General features: G+C 42.2%; 1 protein-coding gene across 1 annotated transcript in view; it reads left to right on the top strand.

Moving 5' to 3' along the window:
* The window catches only part of naaladl1 (N-acetylated alpha-linked acidic dipeptidase like 1), a 97,408-nt gene that overhangs the window by 4,136 nt on the left and 73,252 nt on the right, over positions 1-20,020 (top strand). Inside the window, exons 2-5 of the mRNA XM_087983714.1 lie at positions 5,565-5,788; positions 8,410-8,514; positions 13,389-13,473; positions 14,832-14,889. Coding sequence (XP_087839840.1) covers positions 5,565-5,788; positions 8,410-8,514; positions 13,389-13,473; positions 14,832-14,889 — 472 coding nt within the window. The remainder of the gene's footprint in view (positions 1-5,564; positions 5,789-8,409; positions 8,515-13,388; positions 13,474-14,831; positions 14,890-20,020) is intronic.

Below are 20,020 nucleotides of genomic sequence, written 5' to 3' on the forward strand. Positions count from 1 at the left end.
GAGTCAGAGGAGGTAGGGGAGGTCCTTAGTGAATACTGAAGCAAAGTATTTATTAAGAGGGACCTTGAGGTTTATGAGGACAATTTGGAACAGACTGATCTGCTCAAACAGGTTGATGTTAAGAAGGAGCATGTGCTGAAAATTTTGAAAAACATAAGTATAGATAAGTACCCTGGACCAGATGGGATATACCCAAGATTACTACAGGGAGTGAGGGAAGAGATTGCTGTGCCTTTGGCGATGATCTTTGCATCCTCAGTGTCCACTGGAGTAGTGCCAGATGATTGGAGGGTGGTAAGTGTTATCCCCTTGTTCAAGAAAGGGAATAGGATAATCAGAACTATGGACCAATCAAGCTTGCGTCTGTGGTGGGCAAATTTATTTGAGGATTCTGACAGGATTTATGATTACTTGGAAAGTCATAGCTTAATTAGACATAGTCAGCATGGCTTTGAGAGAGACCGGTCATACCTCACAAGTCTTATTGAATTCTTTGAGGATGTGACAAAACACATTGAAGGTGGAGCAGTGGATGTGGTGTACATGGACTTTAGTGAGGTGCTTGATAAGGTTCCCCAAGATAGGCTCATTCAGAAGGTGAGGAGGTGTGGGATACAGGGTTGTCTGGTCGTCTGGACATAGAATTGGCTAGCCCATAGAAGACAGAGGACGTAGTTAATGAAAAATATTCAGCCTGGAGCTTGGTCACTAGTGTTTTGCAGGGATCAGTTCTGGGGTCTCAGCTCTTTGTGATTTTTATAAATGACTTGGATGAGGAAGTGGAAGAGTGGGTTTGTCAGTTTACTGATGACATGAAGATTGGTGGAGTGGTGAATAGTGTGGAGGGCTGCTGTAGTTTGCAGTGGACATTGACAGGGTGCATAGTTGGGCTGAGAAGTGACAGATGGAGTTCAACCTGGAAAAATGTGAAGTGATTCATTTTGGAGGGTCAAATTTGAATGCAATCTGCAGGGTTAAAGGCAGGATTCTTGGCAGTGTGAAGGAATAGAGGGATCTTGGGCTCCACATCCATAGATCCCTCAGAGTTGCCACCCAAGTTGATAGAGTTGTAAAGAAGGTTATAGTGTCTTGGCTTTCATTAGCAGGGGGATTGAGTTTAACAACAGCAAGGTTATGCTGCAGCTGTATAGAGCCCTGGTTAGACCACACTTGGAATATTGTATTCAGTTCTGGTCGCCTCATTATAGGAAAGATGTGAAAGCTTTAGGGAGGGTGCAGAGGAGATTTACCCAGATGCTGGAGGTATGTCTTATGAAGAAAGGTTGAAGGGGCTAGGGCTTTTCTGATTGGAGTGAAGAAGGTTGAGAAGTGACTTGATAGAGGTGTACAAGATGATAAACATAAAGTGGATAGCCAAAGACAATAATAGATAAGGTGCAGGAGTAGGCCATTCTGCCCTTCGAGTCTGCACCACCATTCAATATGATCATGGCTGATCATACTTAATCAGTACCATGTTCCTGCCTTATCTCCATAACCCTTGATTCCACTATCCTTGAGAGCTCTATCCAACTCTTTCTTAAATGAATCCAGAGACTGGGCCTCCATTGCCCTCTGGGGCAGAGCATTCCACACAGCCACCATTCTCTGGGTGAAGAAGTTTCTCCTCATCTCTGCCCTAAATGGTCTACCCGTAATTTTAAGCTGTGTCCTCTGGTTCGGCACTCACCCATCAGCGGAAACATGTTTCCTGCCTCCAAAGTGTCTAATCCTTTAATAATCTTATGTCTCAATCAGATCCCCCCTCAGTCTTCTAAACTCAAGGGTATACTAGCCCAGTCGCTCCAGTCTTTCAGCATAAGGTAGTCCCGCCATTCCAGGAATTGACATCGTGAATCTACGCTGCACTCCCTCAATAGCCAGAATGTCTTTCCTCAAATTTGGAGACCAGAACTGCACACAGTACTCCAGGTGTGGTCTCACCAGGGCCCTGTACAGCTGCAGAAGAACCTCTTTGCTTCTATATTCAATCCCTCTTGTTATGAAGGCCAGCATGCTATTAGCCGCCTTCACTACCACCAAAGTGGATAACCATACATTTATTCACATTAAACTGCATCTGCCATGCATCTGACCACTCACCTAACCTGTCCAGGTCACCCTGTAATCTCCTAACATCCTCCTCACATTTCACTCTGCCACCCAGCTTTCTATCAGCAAATTTGCTAATATTATTACTAATACCATCTTCTATATCATTAATATATGTTGTAAAAAGCTGCGGTCCCAGCACTGGTCCCTGTGGTACCCCACTGGTCACTGCCTGCCTTTCCAAAATGGAGCCGTTTATCACTACTCATTGTTTCCTGTCAGCCAACCAACTTCAATCCAATTTAGTACTTTGCCCACAATACCATGCGCCTTAATTTTGCTCACTAACCTCCTATGTGGGACTTTATCAAAAGCTTTCTGAAAGTCTAGGTACACCATATCTACTGGATCTCCCTTGTCCATCTTCAAAAAGTTCCAGAAGATTAATCTAGCATGATTTCCCCTTCATAAATCCATGCTGACTCTGACCTATCCTGTTACTACTATCCAAATGTGTCGTAATTTCATCCTTTATAATAGACTCCAGCATCTTTCCCACCACTGAGGTCAGACTAACTGGTCTATAATTTCCTGCTTTCTGTCTCCCACCTTTCATAAAAAGTGCTACAACATTAGCCACCCTCCAATCCGCAGGAACTGATCCTGAATCTATCGAACTCTGGAAAATAATCACCAACGCATCCACGATTTCTCGAGCCACCTCCTTCAGTACCCTGGGATGTAGACCATCAGGCCCCGGGGACTTATCACCCTTCAGACCTAACCGTCTCTCCAACACCAATTCCTGGTAAATATAAATTCCCTTAAGTTCAGGTCCTTCAGCCACTGTTACCTCAGGGAGGTTGCTTGTGTCTTCCCCAGTGAACACAGATCTGAAGTACCAATTCAATTCTTCTGCCATTTCTTTGTTCCCTGTAATATATTCCTCTGTTTTAGTCTTAACCATTTTTTTGTCTTTCACATACCTAAAAAAGCTTTTACTATCTTCCTTTATATTTTTGGCCAGTTTACCTTTGTACCTCATTTTTTCTGTGTATTTCCTTCTTGGTAATCTTCTGTTGTTCTTTAAAAGCTCCCCAGTCCTCCATTTTTCCACTTATCTTTGCTATGTTATACTTTTTCTCTTTTAACTTTATATATTTCTTAACCTCCTTCGTCAGCCACGGCCACCCTTTTGGAAGTGACTTTTTCCCAGGGTGCAAATGGCTATCATGAGAGTGTGTCATTTTAAGGTGATTGGAGGAAGGTTTGGAGAGTTGTCAGAGGTAGGTTCTTTACTCAGGTGGGTGTATGGAATGGCACTGCCAGCAGTGGTAGTAGTCAGGCACATTAGGGACTCTTGGATAGTCACATGGAGGATAGTATAATGAAAGGTATGTAGGTTAGTTTGATCTTGGAGTAGGATTAAAAAGGCAGCACAACGTTGAGGGCCAAAGGGTCTGTGCTGTACTGTTCTATGTCTATGTTCACTACGGAAGATACAGTGGTACAGGTTTGAAGGGTTAAGTGGCCTACTTCGCTAATTCATATGATTTGTATCTACATTCTTAAGTGATCAGCAAGGTAAGTGGGATGTTGTAATTTATTTTATGGGGAATGGAATATTAAAATAGGGATTTTTACTGTAATTGCATAGTGCTTTGGTGAGGCTATATTTGGAGTACTCTCCATAGTTTTGGACTCCTTGTTTAAGGATGTAAATGTGCTTGGAGCCATTTGATAAAGGCTCATTTGACTGATACTTGAGTTGGTAGGACAGTGTTACCTTGAGGAAAGGTTGGAACTGTATCCATTGCAGTTTGGAAGAATGAAGAGTGTTTTGAAACAGATAACAATTTGAAGGGAATCGACAGGGTGCATTCTGAAAAGCTGTCTCTACGTCTGGGAAAGACTAGAACTAGGGAACACTGTTTAAAAATGAAGTGTCATGTAGGTGAGAGGGAGATGAGATTTTTTTGTTTTTGGAACTCTCATCCCTGGAGAGCATTGGAGGAAGGGAAATTGAATGCAGTTTAGAAGAATAAGGAGTCTTTTTACAGCTATACAGGGCCTTGGCGAGACCACACCGAAGGTATTGTGTGCAGCTTTGGTCTCCTTACCTAAGCAAAGATATGCTTGCCATAGAGCAAGTACAGTGAAGGTTAGTCAGACTGATCCCACGGATGGGAGATTTGTCGTATGAAGAGAAATTTGAGTCACTGGAGTTTAGAAGATTGAGGAGGCTTGTCAGACTGGATATAGGGACTATGTTCCCTCTGGCTGTGGCCTCCAGAACAAGGAGTCATGTCCTCAGGATAAAAAGTAGGTCATTTCGAACTGAGATGAGAAGAAGTTTCTTCACGCAGACGCTAATGAACTTGTGGAATTCCCTCCTGCAAAGCGGCTGAGGGTGAGTAATTTAATATATTTTAAAAAAGTAGGTTTCTAGACATTGAGTCAAAGGATATGAGGAGATCATGAGTGTGTGGTGTTGATGTCGAGGATAAGCCATGATCATGTTGAATGGCAGAGTGGGCTCGACGAGCCATGTAACCTATTGTTGCTCAAAGTTTTTATGTTTGTGCACTTTTAAGACATGAATAGGTAGGAAAATAGAGTTGAGGTTACGCTCAGATCAGCCGTGATCTAAGTGCAGAAAAGATATGAAGGAGCCAAATGGCCTACTTCTCTTTGTATGTTTGAATGCTTCCACCTGTTTACTGAGCTGTGGATTCCAAATCACAGCATTGCTGGCGTGTGCAGTGATTAAATCTTTGTACAGTTTGCATATGACATGAGTTTAAGTTGCCCAGACAGCACCCTGGAGGGAGAGCAATCTGAGAGCACAAAAGGTTATTTCTGGCTATGAAATGATCAGTGTGGCTGTTCTTTCCGGAGGGGAATAGGAGGTGGCCTTTGAGATGAGCTCATTTTAACGCTGTTTTATTTAAGGGGAATCAGTGTCCAAGTAAATTATCTTAATGGATATTGAGTGTTATAATATTTTTCTATATCTTATAACCTGCTTGGGTTACATTATCAAAGACCAGGAGCAAATAAGTTTTTAATAGAATTCCCTCCTCTGTGTGCTCTGTTCCAATAAAATTATGAATAGACTGTGCACTGTGCTTGCTGGAATCAGTAGAATATCACCGACTGTAACCAGCAAGGCTACAGTATATGATTAAAGAGTCAAAATCAAATGAATTATTGTTTTGAATGGACCAATGCAAAGAACAGCTTTGGGAGAAACTAAATCCTGGATCAGGATTCCAGATTAATCCTGATTTTTCCAGTGTGATTTGTTCACTTCCGGTCTGGCACTCTGTGAGAAGCTGGGTGTAGGTATAAAGAATGAAGATTTACATAGAACATGTGCACGTGGAAGCAGAGTTGTGACCTTCCATAATGCTTGTATCTCAGTTCAGTTGGTTCTTTTGCTCTGCTGTGTTTGTAGTTCTTTTGTGAGCCTGTAGCTCCTGACCAGAATGACCTTTGCACTTGCTCCCCAGCTCCAAAACAGAGAGGGCGGCCTCCCGTTTCCAACATGATGGACCCCAACCAACTTTTTGATGACACCAGTGCCTCGCAGCACCCCCAACCCACCAGCTACACCGTCCAAGGAATTGACATGGGGCTTCCAATCAACAACTTCCTCAGTGAGCCAGTAGCGGATTTTGCCATGACCTATGGCACAACAATTGCCAGCCAAGGAAAAGACATGGTCCATAAAGAGGTAGGTAGGTAGCTGCCCATGTGCTAAACCATTGTTAGTACAGCACAAGTCTGATTATAAATTCCACTGCACTCTCTGCAGTTCCAACTATGTAATGCATCCGCATTTAAAATAAATATCAGCTGTAACTGTGATGCAAATCAGTTCCTTTGTCAGTGGCTGTCCTGTTTAAAGTACTCCGTGTGTTGGACAAACGCAGCTTGCAAATAAGTAGTTTGCAACTTGCTTAAGAGGCATTGAATGCAAGAGCTAATCCAAGAAACTAATACCTTGTTAATGTTGTTATGATTTGGAGATGCTAGTGTTGGACTGGGGTGTGCAAAGTTAAAAATCACACACCCAAGTTATAGTCCAACAGGTTTAATTGGAAGCACACTAGCTTTCGGAACACCGAAAGCTAATATTTTTCCAATTAAACCTATTGGACTATAACCCGGTGTTGTGATTTTTTACTTTGTTAATGTTATATTGTGCTTACAGCACAGAAAAGGGTCACTCATATGATCCTCCTCACCCCTGTGCATCTCAACGAATCCTCAAGTAACAGTGAGCTTCTCCCTTAAGTACATCTGTACCATTCCCTCATCCACTCCCTGTGGTATTGAGTTCTACATTATCCCAACTCTGAGTAAAAAGGTTTGTCCTGAAATCCCGACTGGATTCATTTATGGCATCTGGTTTAGCTCTCCCCAGTGACTGGAAACATCTCTGCAGCTGCACTTTTGATCAATTGTACTTGAACTTTTAAAATTCCTTTCTCTAATCTGAAGCTGACAGGGACGATTTAGGTGGCTGCTTGTTTTTAAAAAAAAACTTAGCCAAATGGAATCTTTGACTTAGTGCCCAGAGGCACAAGAGTTCCAAACAGGGAAGCTTTGTGTCAATGGTTAGACCCAAGACTAAGGTACTGTCCATTTCTGGAGGCCATGAAGAAGTGCCGTTTTGTAAAAATCTCTTAAGTGGGTGTTTCTGGCTTTGCCAACTTATATTCACTTCCTAATTACCCTGCTCAAGGTGGTGAGCTGCCACATTGAACAATGCTGTTAGGGACAAAGTTCCAGCGTTTTTGGCCCAGTGACTGTGAAGGAATGGTCAATATATTTCCAAGCCAGGATGATATGTGGCGCAGCGGGGAATCTGGAGGTGATTGTGTTTCCATGCATCTGATGCATTTTCAGGAAAATAGTGGTATTGTTGTATTGACATTGTACTTATAATCCGTGAGCTAATGTTCTGGAGGCGTTGGTTCAAATCTCATCGCGGCTATTTGCAAAATTTGAACTCAGTAAAAATCTGGAATAAAATCTAGCCTAATAACAACTATGGAACCATTGTCAATTGACATAAAAGCCCATCTGACTCACTCGGGAAGGAAATTTGGCTGACATGTGACTCCAGACCCCAACATTGTTGGCTAAGTTCGCATTCATTGTTTATCAATGACCATATCCAAAAGATAAAGACAAAAATCTGTTCCCATTCTCCTTTGTGATACTAACAGTGTGTTTGTAAGTGCTGTTAAAGGAGCCTGTGTGAGTTGGTACAATACATCTGACAGGTTGTGTACTTTTGCCATTATGCAGTTTGGTGCTGGAGACAGTGGATGTTGAAGATGGTGGGTAGGATGCTAATTAAGTGGATAAGTTCATCTTGAATGACGTTGAGCTTCTTGAATGTTGGAAGGTTGGGAGATATTTATCACATTGCTGACTTGTGCCTTGTCGATGGTGTACAGACTTTGAGGAGTCAGGAAGTGAATAATTGTCATGGAATTCCCAGCATTTGACCTGCTTTCATAGCCCATTGTATTTATATGGCTGGTCCAGTTCAGGGGTTTCTTGACAACGGTGGGCCCTCTGTAGCCTTTGCAGAAGACCGAAAGGATGTGAAAGTTCAGCTATGTGGAGAGGCTGAAGCTGGGATTGTGCTCAGGAGATTAGAGACTGTTTATGAAGACCTTTTTTTTATGAGAGCGTTTGATGGAGTAAACAAGGAGATGCTATTTCCAGTGGCAAGTGGATGGACAACTGGAGGGACACAGATCCAAGTTAATCAGCAAAGCAACTGAAAGTGAAATTGTAATCTGAAACATGATGCCTAGAAGGGTAGTGGAAATCAACATTAACTTTCAACTGGGAATTGGATAACTACTTGCCAGACTTATGGGCAAAGCTGGGGTATGGGTCTAAATGGATACGAACATAGGTACAATGAACTGACTGGCTGCCTTCTGTGTTTATATCATTCTGAGCGTGTTGATAGTATCTGTGCAGCCGTGACAGGTGTTCAAAACAAAAACTGAAAGAAATGCAGATGCTGTAAATCAGAAACAAAAACAGATGTTGCTGGAAATGCTCACTCCTCGCAATATCTATATTGACAAGTGTTCATTTTGTTTCATAGCAATAGTACAGTGAAATGGCTTGCCTGGACACTTCAAAGGGTGTCAACTTTCAACTACTTGATGTGGGACTGAAGTCACCATTTGAACTGTGTGTCAGATAATATCAGCATCACTGGTCTTGTAAAAGCTGCTCATCCGTTATGACCAGTGCCATAAGATCTGATAACCTTGCATGCTCAGACCAGACTGACTATACACGTTTCTTTCTTTATGACAGCTGAACAGGTTTGTGTCCGTCAACAAGCTGAAATATTTCTTCACGGTCGACACCAGATACGTCACCAAGAAGTTGGCCTTGCTGCTGTTCCCTTACACCCACCAGGTACAGAACTGCATGGGGGTTGTGCAAAGTATTATTATGGACAGGGTAGATAGGCAGACTGAACTCTTTGTTCTCTTTACCTCTTTCACAATTTACTTGTGAAAAGGCTGTAGTATATGTCCCAAACTTCTGTTTACAAAGTCACTTTTTAAAAATGAATCTCAACTCCCTCTCGGGTTTAAATGAAAAGTATTATTTATTGCTATTCAAAGCTGAGCTAGTCTTTGTGCCTTCACATGTAATAACAAGAAATGGGTGTCAGAGACAAGAGGGAGAGGCAGAATTAATTATTTTATTGTCCTCCTGTCTGTAAAAGGTGATTTTTTAAAAAAAATAAAAATCTTATTCCATATCCTTTCTGAAACAGACCATGCTGTGTTTCCCCTGTGTACAGTTTGAATCTCCTTACTTGAGGGTTCACTGGATTGATTCTGCAGTTGAGAAGGTTGGCTCATGAGGAGAGGTTGCGTGGACTGAGACTATAGTCATTGGAATTTAGAAGAATGGGTGTGGGGAGTGGGGGGGGGGGGGGGGGGGTCTTATAGAAACATAAAATTATGAAGTGAATAGATAAGGTAGAAGCAGGGAGGTTGTTTCCACTGGTGGGTGAAACTAGAACTCGAAGGCATAGACTCTCAAAATAAGGGGTAGCAGATTTAGGACTGAGTTGAGAAGGAACTTCTTCACTCAGTTTTGGATCTGTGGAATTCCCTGTCTGGTGAAGCAGTTGAGGGTTACCTTGTTGAATGTTTTTCAGGCAAAGATAGATGGATTTTTGAGCAGCAAAGGAATTTGGGGTTGTGGTGAGTGGGCAGGTAAGTGGAGCTGAGTCCATGGAAAGAATCAACCATGATCTTATTAAATGGTGGAGCAGGCTCAAGAGGACAATTGACCTACTCCTGCTCCTAGTTCTTAAAGCCTCTGAAGTTTCATTTCTAAGTGACCTACAGCAAACTGTCTTTCATGCATTTTTTTAAAAAAGGATGGTTTAAACCCTGTTAAGCTTCACCACATGCATGCACAGAACAAGGAAGGAAGAGAAGTCACAATTAAAGAGAAATATGATTTGGACATTAATTCTCTTGAGTCCAGTAAGTTGATATGAGTCAAGGTAATTGCAGTTGGCTGCACTGTCAGAATTCCTTTTCACAGATGTTCATGTGCAATTAAAGATGTATAATATAGACAGATTTTTTTTAATCAGTAAGGGAATCAAGGGTTATGGGGAAAAGGCGGGAAAGTAGAATTGGGGATTGTCAGATCAGCCATGACCTCATTGAATGGCAAAGCAAGACTCAAATGGCCTACTTCTGCTTTTGTATATCTTGTGGTCAATGTGATCTTTGTAGCCTGGGAATGAGTTCACTTCTGAGGCAGCACACCTGATTACTGAGAAGAGAGATGGAGACGAGGCAGTCTGTAGCTGAGCTGAGAGCTATTACTCTGTTCTGATGTTTAAAAGCAGTCTGAGAAGAGTTCACAGCTGTATAATTGAAACTATTCAAAAGCCAGAAGTTTCAGGTATGTAACCGGGTTCCTGATGTCACAGCTCATTGAGGTAGCACTCTGGAAATCAAACCCCTGTATTGCAGAAGTCATCACAAAAGTTAAGAGATTTTAAGGTATGCAAATTTGCCAATTTACGTGTCTTCTTTGACCCAGGATGACAGAATGGTCCAGGTTTCTGCAATACAGATTCTGGCTATGTGTTTGCCATGTATCTCTGTTAGTTAAAAATCTCATTATGCTCACCTACTCACCCATCATTTGCAAAGCTAGTTCAGGGTTTGCTGAGATGATCCTTTTTGCTGGCCAGGACTTGCTCGAGGAGGAGTTTATCGAAGATATCCGCAATAGTTTTCTTGAACAGTATGTAATGGAACTGACGAGGGAGCAGCCATCATAGATCTGGTCCTGTAATGAGGCTGGAGTAATTTAATGATGTCATAGTTAGGGATCCTCTTCGAAGGAGAGGTTGAATTTAGAATAGAGTGTGAAGATAGAATCCAATACCAGGGTCCTGTGCTTAAACAAAGATTACAGTAGGGTGAGGGAGGAGTTAGCTAAAGTAGGCTGAAAGCAAAGACTTCATGGTGGGACAATTGACTAACAGTGGAGGACTGTCAAAGCAGTTTTTCAAAGTGCTGAGCAAAAGTATATACCTGTGAAAAGGAAGGACTGAAGGAAAAGGGGTAATCTGCCATGGGTGTCCAAGGAAATAAGGGAGGCTATCACATTGAAAGAAAAGGCATACAAAGTGGCCAAGAACTCCCGGAATTTACAAGATTGGGAAAGATTTAAAGGTCAACAGAAAGCCACAAAAAAAGCTGTAAAGAAAAGTAAGATACATTATGAGAATAAACTAGCTCAGAATATACAGACAGATAGCAAATATTTATAAAAATATGTAAAATGAAAGAGCAGCTAAGTAAATATTGGTCCTTTTAGAGGATGAGAAGGGGGATTTAGTAATGGGATATTACTAATAGGCTAGGGCACTGAACAGGTATTTGTGTTGGTCCTCACAGTGGAAGACCAGTCTCCTGGCCCTGATGAAATGCATTTAGGGTACTAAAAGAGATGGTGAAAGAAATAGCAAATACACTTATACTCTCCCAAAATTCACTGGATCCCGGGGCAGTTTCAACAAATTGAAAAACAGCAAATATGATGCCACTGTTTTTAAAAGAAATAAAATAGAAAAAAGATGAATTGTAGACTGGTTAACTTAGCTTCTGTAGTGGGGAAATGCTTGAGTCTATTATCAAGAAAGAAATAGCAAGGCATCTAGTTAAAAATTGTCCCATTGGGCAGATGCAGCATGAGTTCATGAAGGGCAGATCATGCTTAACCAATCTACTAGAATTCTATGAAGACATTACAAGCATGGTGGACAACGGGGACCCAGTAGATGTGGTGTATCTAGATTTCCAAAAGGCATTTGACAAGGTGCTACACAAAAGGCTGCCGCATAAGATTAAGATGCATGGTATTATGGGCAATGTATTAGCATGGATAGAGGATTGGTTAACAAATGGAAAGCAAAGAGTGGGGATAAGTGAGTGTTTTTCTGGTTGACAGTCAGTGACTAGAGACATAGTTTAAGTGAATGGGCAAAGGTCTTGCAGATGGACTACAATGTTAATAAATGTGAAGTCATCCATTTCGGTAGGAATAATAGTAAAAAGGATGATTACTTGGATGGTTAAAAAAAAGTTGCAGCATGCTGCTGTGCAGAGAGACCTGGGTGTCCTTGTGCATGAATCACAGAAGGTTGGTCTGAGGGTGCAATGAGTAATTTAAGAAGGCAAATGGAATTTCGTCCTTCATTGCTAAAGGGATTGAATTTAAGAGTAGGGAGGTTATGTTGCAGCTGTACAAGGTGCACACCTGGAGTACTGCGTGCAGCTTTGATCACCTTACTTGATAAAGGATGTACTAGCACCAGAAGGAGTCCAGAGGATGTTCACTAGGTTGATTCTGGGGTTGAGAGGGTTGGCTTAAGAGGGGAGTTGAGTTATATTCATTGGAATTTAGAAGAATGGGAGGGATCTTTCAGAAACATAAAATAATGAAGGGAATAGATAGTACAGAAGTAGAGATGTTTCCACTGGTGGGTAAAGCTAGGTCAAGAGGGCATAGCCTCAAAATTAGGGGAAGCAGATTTAGGATTGAATTGAAAAGAACTTCACCCAGAGGTTTGTAAATCTATTGAATTCCTTGCCCAGTGAAGTATTTGAGGCTTCCTCAATCAATGTTTTTAAAGCTAAAATAATTTTTTGGACTGTAATGGAATTAAGGGTTACAGTGAGAGGGTGGGTAAGTGGAGCTGAGGCCATGATAAGATCAGCCATGATCTTATTGAATGGCAGAGCAGGCTGGAGGAACTGGATGGCCTACTCCTCCTCCTACTCCTAGTTCTTATGTGTGCTTCTCTTCAGTTCTCTGGCTTGCATGAGGCACAGAACTACTAGCTCATATTGTATAAAATCTGTGAAGTATTAGTTAAAAGCAACTGTTTGCAGCACTTGGTGAGGAAAATAATCTGGCCTCCCTTCAGGTGTTTTGGTTTTCTTTACTGGAGGAATAAGGATCCTTCTAGAGGTCTAAATATGTCTGATCATGATATTCACACCCACAAAAACTGTTCAACCCTGGAAACAATCACGTAAATGTGGTGGGCAGATCGCCTTTGTCATAGACTAATCAGCTACCTGTTGCTGGCCAAATCTCATCCTGTTCACAATTCCTGGTGCTAGCTTGTCTGCAACTAAACGTCTCTCCACTGGATGAACAAACAACACTGTAAGACCATAAGACATAGGAGTGGAAGTAAGACAGTTCGGCCCATCGAGTCCACTCCGCCATTTAATCATGGTTGACGGGCATTTCAATTCCACCTACCCGCACTCTTCCTGTAACTCTTAAATTCTTGATCTCGCAAGGAATAATCAATTTCTGCCTTGAAGCCATTTAATGTCCTGGCCGCCACTGTGCTCCATGGCAATGAATACCACAGGCCCACCAGTCTCTGGCTGAAGAAATATCTCCTCATTTCCGTTCTAAATTGACTCCCTCCAATTCTAAGGCTGTGCCCTCACTAACAGGTCTTGCAGATGGACTACAATGTTAATAAATGTGAAGTCTAACAGGAGGCTTACCATTTGTTTAGACATGTGTAGAGTTATTTAATTAAGGTCCAGTGTTTAGAACAGTTTAACGAGAGAAGTGCACAACATAGGCTACACAGCAAGTATTGTTAATAAGACAGGCAGCAAAGCGACATTTGTAGTTTAACCATTGCATCCACTTGAAGTTTGAACTGAAAGCTCTAGGACACAGACTCTCATTGAAATCTTTCCTTCTCATCTTAGAACTGGGAGCTTGGATACCGTGTTGACTCACGACTGACCCCACGAGAGGACTTTCATGCGAACGCTCCAGACCTGTACATTCCAAGTGAGTGTGTAACGTGGTGTTTCTGGTTCGAGTCTGGGATGGTAATATTCACCTTTTTATAGAATGCCTGTATCGATCACTGCTTCCCAAATAACTCAACAACCAATAAACACTTTGCAAGTATTGCAACGTAGGAAAAATGACAAGCATTCTGCATACTGCAAATTCTGACCCAATGTGGTAATGACTAATGAGGGCAAAATACTGGCTGGGTCACTGGAAGAGCTCCTCTACTCTTTTTTTTATTCCTTGGGATATGAAAGTGCAGACGAGACATCAACTCAAGTGTGACCCTTCCAACAGTGCAGCGCTCCCTTGGTACTCCAGTGGATTCTCAGCCTTCTCAAGGGTGACTAATGATGGTCAATAAATGCTGGCTCAGGCAGCCAAGCCCTTATCCCCTGAATGAACTTTAAGAAAATATATATACCAAGGTCACTAGTGGTGAGACTGAAAACCAGATCAGCCATCACAACATCATTACCTATTATGGCCACTAATTGATTCTATAGGTATGTTGTTCTACAATGCATCTCCCAACTGTTTGCATTATTTATTGAAAGGAAATTTTCTAAAACTCTGTGTGGGTAACGTAAAGGTCAATTTTCAAGTATAATGTATATCGACCATACATGAAGGTCTAGGGCCGTTAGAACAGATTTCCAGTTGGTCACAAATTCTGCTAAATCTAGTGCTGGTACATTATTAGTACTAGAGTGTTAAGGCTGCAATTGTTACTCCAGTTCAACAGAAACACAATTTATTTTAAAATGGCAGCTTGGGTTGTAGTTCCCTGCTGCCCTTTGTTTTTTTTTGATTGTGGACCAGTAGTGTGGCATTTAACATGGTTCAGGATATGGTGTTCTTTATCCACAACTCAGTCCAGCTGCCACAGTGTGTAAATAACCCCTCTTCTGGTCGGGTGGACGTGTGTTCCCCTAATCCAATCCCCCTGGTAGTGGGTTTGACTTGTACGTCAGTGTCCACAGTGAACAATTTGTGCTACGTGATCCAACTCTACAGCGTTGGGCTGTCCAGAGTATTTGACAGAATTATTCTCTTGAGCATCCCCCAATTTCTGTAACTCCAATATTGGTGGCTGTGTCTTGCTACCTGGCCCACAAGCTCTGGAATTCCCTGCCTGAACCCCTCTCTGTCTCCTTTCCTTCTCAAAGACATTCTTTATAAGCTATCTCTTCAACCAAACCTTTGGGCTTCATCCTGAATGTCTCTTTGCGTAGTTCTATGCCATACTGTGTTTTGTGTGCAGCACTTTGGGATGTTGTATGTTAAAAGCGCTGTAGTGATGAAGAATTATTGTTCCAGAGCTGACTGCTGTCTTTGGTTTTCTGTTTCAGCTATGGCTTTTATTACATACATCCTGTTGGCTGGGGTGGCACTGGGCATCCAACAGAGGTCAGTATTTCACTGCCATCTGGGGTAGTGTTACAAAAGCATTTTAGCAGAGAAGTGGGAAATCTTCACTAAAGTAACCAAAGTTGAAGTGAAGTTTCAAAACTAAACAGCTTCAAATGAATCAGATTTTCCCATTAAAACAAATATAAAAGCTATAGTTTTTTTCTTATCAGGAAAAATAAGTTAAAACATTATGTCCTGCAGTGTGAAAGTTTTATATTGCTAAATCACTATGTTGGTAAATTAAATATATTTCAAAATGTGTTTTAAAGTTTAAAAGAACTATAGTAACCTCCAGCTCACCACATAACCGTCCCCGTCCCTCCTGATTGCTACAAAGACTTCCTCTCTCAAACCCTCTGGTTTGTAGTCTCTCCTGCTCCCTAACCCACCTTGTTGCTGAACCTTCAGTTTCCTCACGCTCCTATTTGGTGTTTCTCTCTTCACTCCCATGAGTGACAAGATAGCAGGAGTAGGGAGGAAGAGGGTTGGTCTGATGGTCACTGAGGCTTTCTTCAGACTGGTAGAAATGACTCAAATGAAACTTGAGGCACTAAACAAGAATACAGGCCTATGAGCTGATCAGCATTGAAGCAAAGTGATATTTAATGAGGGAAATTCTAAACAAAAACATGCTGTAAAAGTAAAACTGAAAATGCTGAAAACATTCAGCAGGTTCAGTTCCATCTGCAAAGAGAGAAGAATAGTACTGGTGTTCCAGATTGATAGCTTTTTGCCCAAAGGGGAAAATGTTGACAATCTAGCAGGTTTAACTGAGTACAGAGACATGGCAGGGGTCGGGAGAGGAGGGAAGGAAAAAAGGAGGGATGTGTGTGATCAACTAGAAAGGGCGGAAACCATGTGATAAAACGTAAAGGGTGCTGTTGATAGGACAGTAGAAGAAAGTGGTGGATCTCGAGGAGCTGTGAATAATGATGGCAGAAACCCTTTAGCCCATCATGTGTGTGCTGACCATGATGCCATTCCAACCTTATCCCATCTGCCTGCATATGGTTCATATTCTTAAATTATCTGTGTGTTCATGTGTCTGTCTAAAAGCTTGTTAAACATATCTGCTACCAACACCCCTGGCAGCATATTCAAGGCACCTACCACCCTCTGTATTTTTTTTAAAAAAACCTTGCCTAGCATATGCCCCTCTCACCTTAAACCTGTGTCCCCCTAATATTTGACATTTCCAATCGGGAAAAAGATTCCAACTATCCACCTTATCCATGCACCTCATAATTTTATATACTGTTGTCAGGTCACCCCTTGGTCTCTGACACCCAAATAAAAGCAATCTATGTTTGCCCAACCTTTTATTATAGACAGTACCCTCCAATCCAGGCAACATTCTCATAAACCTCGTTTGCACCCTCTCTACATCCATCCTATTGTGTGGAGAAAGTGAGGATTGCGGATGCTGGAGATCAGAGTAGAGTGTGGGGTGCTAGAAAAACACAACAGGAAGGGCAGCATCCGAGGAGCAGGACAATTGATGTTTCAGTCATCCAGCGTACCCTATACCTACAGCAATGCTTTTCGCCCATCCCTGGACTCTCATTATCTCATTTTTGAAGCCCCCCTTCAACCGTCCCTTTACCTGCATATAACCTCCCCCAAACAATGTTTTGAAAGTTCTTGCTTAATGCTGTCAAATTTGGCCTACCTCCAATTTAGAACTTTAACTTGTAGATCGGTGGTGGGGGGGAAGCTATAGTACAATCCCAGTAAGGTGATAATCCCTTTTCTATTTCTGAGTTCCACCCATATGACCTTACTGGGTGATTTCCCAGGAATATCCTTCCTAATGTTATCCTTAAATGAAAATGCCACTGTAAGAGGCATGATCAGATCCGAATGGAGAATTGACATGGCAAGCGGGCAGATGTTTGACAGACAAGTGATTGAATGGCGATATTGTGCAAACACATTGTCCAATCTGCATTTCACCTCTTCACTACAGAGGGAGCTGCATCACAAACTCTGAGTGCATTGTACTAAATTAGAAGTACCAGTAAATCGTTGATTTGCTTTGCAGGAGTGCTTTTTGCCCAGCAGTGCAAAGGGAGAAGGTGGAAGGGCAGGCATGTATCTTCTGCAATTGCACAGGAAGGTACCATGAGACGGAAAGCAGGGTTTGGGATGAAAGAGGAGTGAATTAGTATGTTGTGAAGTGAACAGACCCATTGTGACATTGAATATAGAGTGAAGGAAAGATAGATATGGTCAGTAGTGGTATCATACTGCAGGTGGTAAAGTATCAGTGGATTATTCACTTATTCTGGAGGCTGCTGGGGTAAAACATGAAGAGGACAAGAAGTCCATTTTGAGGATTATATAAATGATTTGGATGTCAGCAGAAGAGGTATAGTTAGTAAGTTTGCATTGGAGGTGTAGTGGACAGTGAAGAAGGTTACAACAGGATCTTGATCAGATGGGCCAATGGGCTGAGAAGTGGCAGATGGAGTTTAATTCAGATAAATGTGAGGTGCTGCATTTTGAGAAAACAAATCTTAGCAGGACTTGTACACTTAATGGTAAGGTCCTAGGGAGTGTTGCTGAACAAAGACTTTGGAGTGCAGGTTCATAGCTCCTTGGAAGTGGAGAGGTAGGTAGATTGGATAGTGAAGAAGGTGTTTGGTATACTTTCCTTGATTGGTCAGCATTGAGTACAGGAGTTGGGAGGTCATGTTGCGGCTGTACAGGACATTGGTTAGGCAACTGTTGTAATATTGCGTGCAATTCTGGTCTCCTTCCTATTGGAAGGATGTTGTGAAACTTGAAATGGTTCAGAAAAGATTAACAAGGATGTTGCCAGGATTGGAGGATTTGAGCTATAGGGAGAGGCTGAACTGGCTGGGGCTTTTTTCCCTGGAGCGTTGGAGGCTGAGGGGTGACCTTATAGAGAATTTACAAAATTGAGGGTCATGGATTGGATAAATAGACAAAGTCTTTTCCCTGGGGTCGGGAATTCCAGAACTAGAGGGCATAAGGTTGAGGGTGAGAGGGGAAAGATGTAAAAGGGATCTAAGGGTGAACTTTTTCACCCAGAAGGTGGTACATGTATGAAATGAGCTGCCAGAGGAAGTGGTGGAGGCTGGTACAATTGCAACATTTAAGAGGCATTTGGATGGGTATATGAATAGGAAGGGTTTGGAGGGATATGGGCCGAGTGCTGGCAAGTGGGACTAGATTGGGTTGAGATATCTGGTCGGCATGGACGGGTTGGACCGAAGGGTCTGTTTCCATGCTGTACTGTTCTATAACTCAATGTGGGAGTGTGGTAGGGACTGCAGGAGGGCCTGAAGTGTGTGAAATGGAATGGGCGTGTTGTCAAAGGCAGTACTGATGGGATGGGAGTCCTTGGTTGAAGTTTGAGATAAAAACATGAGATGTTGTTAGGCAATATTGAATCAACAGAACAAACCAGATGGGGAATGTATTTCCCACCAGAACCCCAATGGGAGGAAATATAATCAAGGTTATTGTGAGGAGGGACTGGGTTGATAGATGTTGGTGCACAGCAGCATTCCCTGTAATATTTCTTGCTGCTGCCTGGACCTCTGAGGTCTATGTGGGGCAGCAACCTCTGGAAGCAGCAACATGCATTGGCACACCAGCTTGGAGGGAGTGTTAATACACGGCCTATCTCCAGACATGGTGATAGAGAGGTTGAAGAAGGGAAACACCAGCGATAATGTTTTCTAGTTTGAACCAGCAAGAAGCAGTACAGATATAGTCAGTGGGATCTGTCCTGGGGTATGCCTGTATTTATGCAGGTTCCAAAAAGCTCCATGGTAGAAAAGGTACAGCTAACATCCACATTGAATCCAGCTGCTGCAGGATAGTTGTCTGTAAAGGTTAGTGTGAGAAAGCTGTTGGGAGCAGAGGGTGGCACACATAGGGAAAAGGCTACGCAAGGAGAAGAGAATTGCGTTTGTTGTAGGAAGTTAGTTCGTTCCATGGCAGAGGGGAAAGAACTGGCTGCTGTGTGCCAGTGGATGGTAGTGTTACACTTGATTTGAGGGCATTGTGTAGCATTGCACTGTCAGGGGAGTTGGAGAAGTGGATGTAAAATTGCAGAAACTGCAGCTGTGTGCAAAACACTGATTTTATCTTAACAATGCAACCAGGGTAATGCGTTTGAAAATTTTAATTTTTAAGCTAAATGTTACTGGCCAGGACAATTCCTTCAACTCTATGACTGTATCCTTTTCACAGATGTGGTCCATCTTTCTCACCCAAGCTGTCCATTGCCTGTCTCCTTAGAAAAATATTCAGTGGTATCTATCAACCCATTGGTTTCCAATTTATTCTGCCTCACTCTTTGGCTGTGTTGCAAACATAGAAAATAGAAGCAGGAGTAGGCCATTCGGCCCATTGATATTACTCCACCATTCAATACAATCATGGCTAAACTCTGTTGCAACACCTTGCTGTCTCTGGTTGTCCTCTGATACCTTTGGCTTCTATAAATTTCTTAAGTATATTCAGTGACATTGCCTCAACAGCCTTCTGTGGTAGGTAATTCCCCAGATTTGTACCCTCTGAGTGAAGAAATGTCTCTTCACCTGAGTCTGAAATGGCCCACCATGTGTCCTGAGATTGTGATCTCTTTCTCTGACACCTCTCCCCCGCTCACAACCTCTGACCCCCACCACCACCACCCCCAAGGGAACATCATCCCTCTATTCAGTCTCTCAGGATTTTATACGTTTCAGTGAGTTTCCCCACGCATTCTTTTAAACTCTAATGAATATAGGTTCAGTCAACCCAATCTCTCTCCAAATGGGAAACCTGCCATAAAGGAATTGGACTGATGAGCCTTCACTGCCCTCCTTCTAAGGTAACGATATATTTTCTTGGATATGTAGATGAAAGCTTCACACAATTGGACACGCACAGCCTATGTCCAGCTATACTAAGGTTTCCTTGCTCCCATACTACAAATCTTCTTTGTAATGACCAACATATCATTTGCCTTCCTAATTACTTGGTACACCTGTGTGTTTGCTTTCAGTAACTGGTGTAAAAGAAGCCTAGGTTCCTTTTGTATGTCAATATTTCCCAATATATCAGCATTTAAACAGTATTCTGGCATTTTGTCTTTGTTTTTCTTGTCTGA

The sequence above is a fragment of the Chiloscyllium plagiosum genome, unplaced genomic scaffold, assembly GCF_037043375.1.
Source record: "Chiloscyllium plagiosum isolate Xiang-an unplaced genomic scaffold, Cpla_swu_hap1 HiC_scaffold_46, whole genome shotgun sequence".
Taxonomy (NCBI): domain Eukaryota; kingdom Metazoa; phylum Chordata; class Chondrichthyes; order Orectolobiformes; family Hemiscylliidae; genus Chiloscyllium; species Chiloscyllium plagiosum.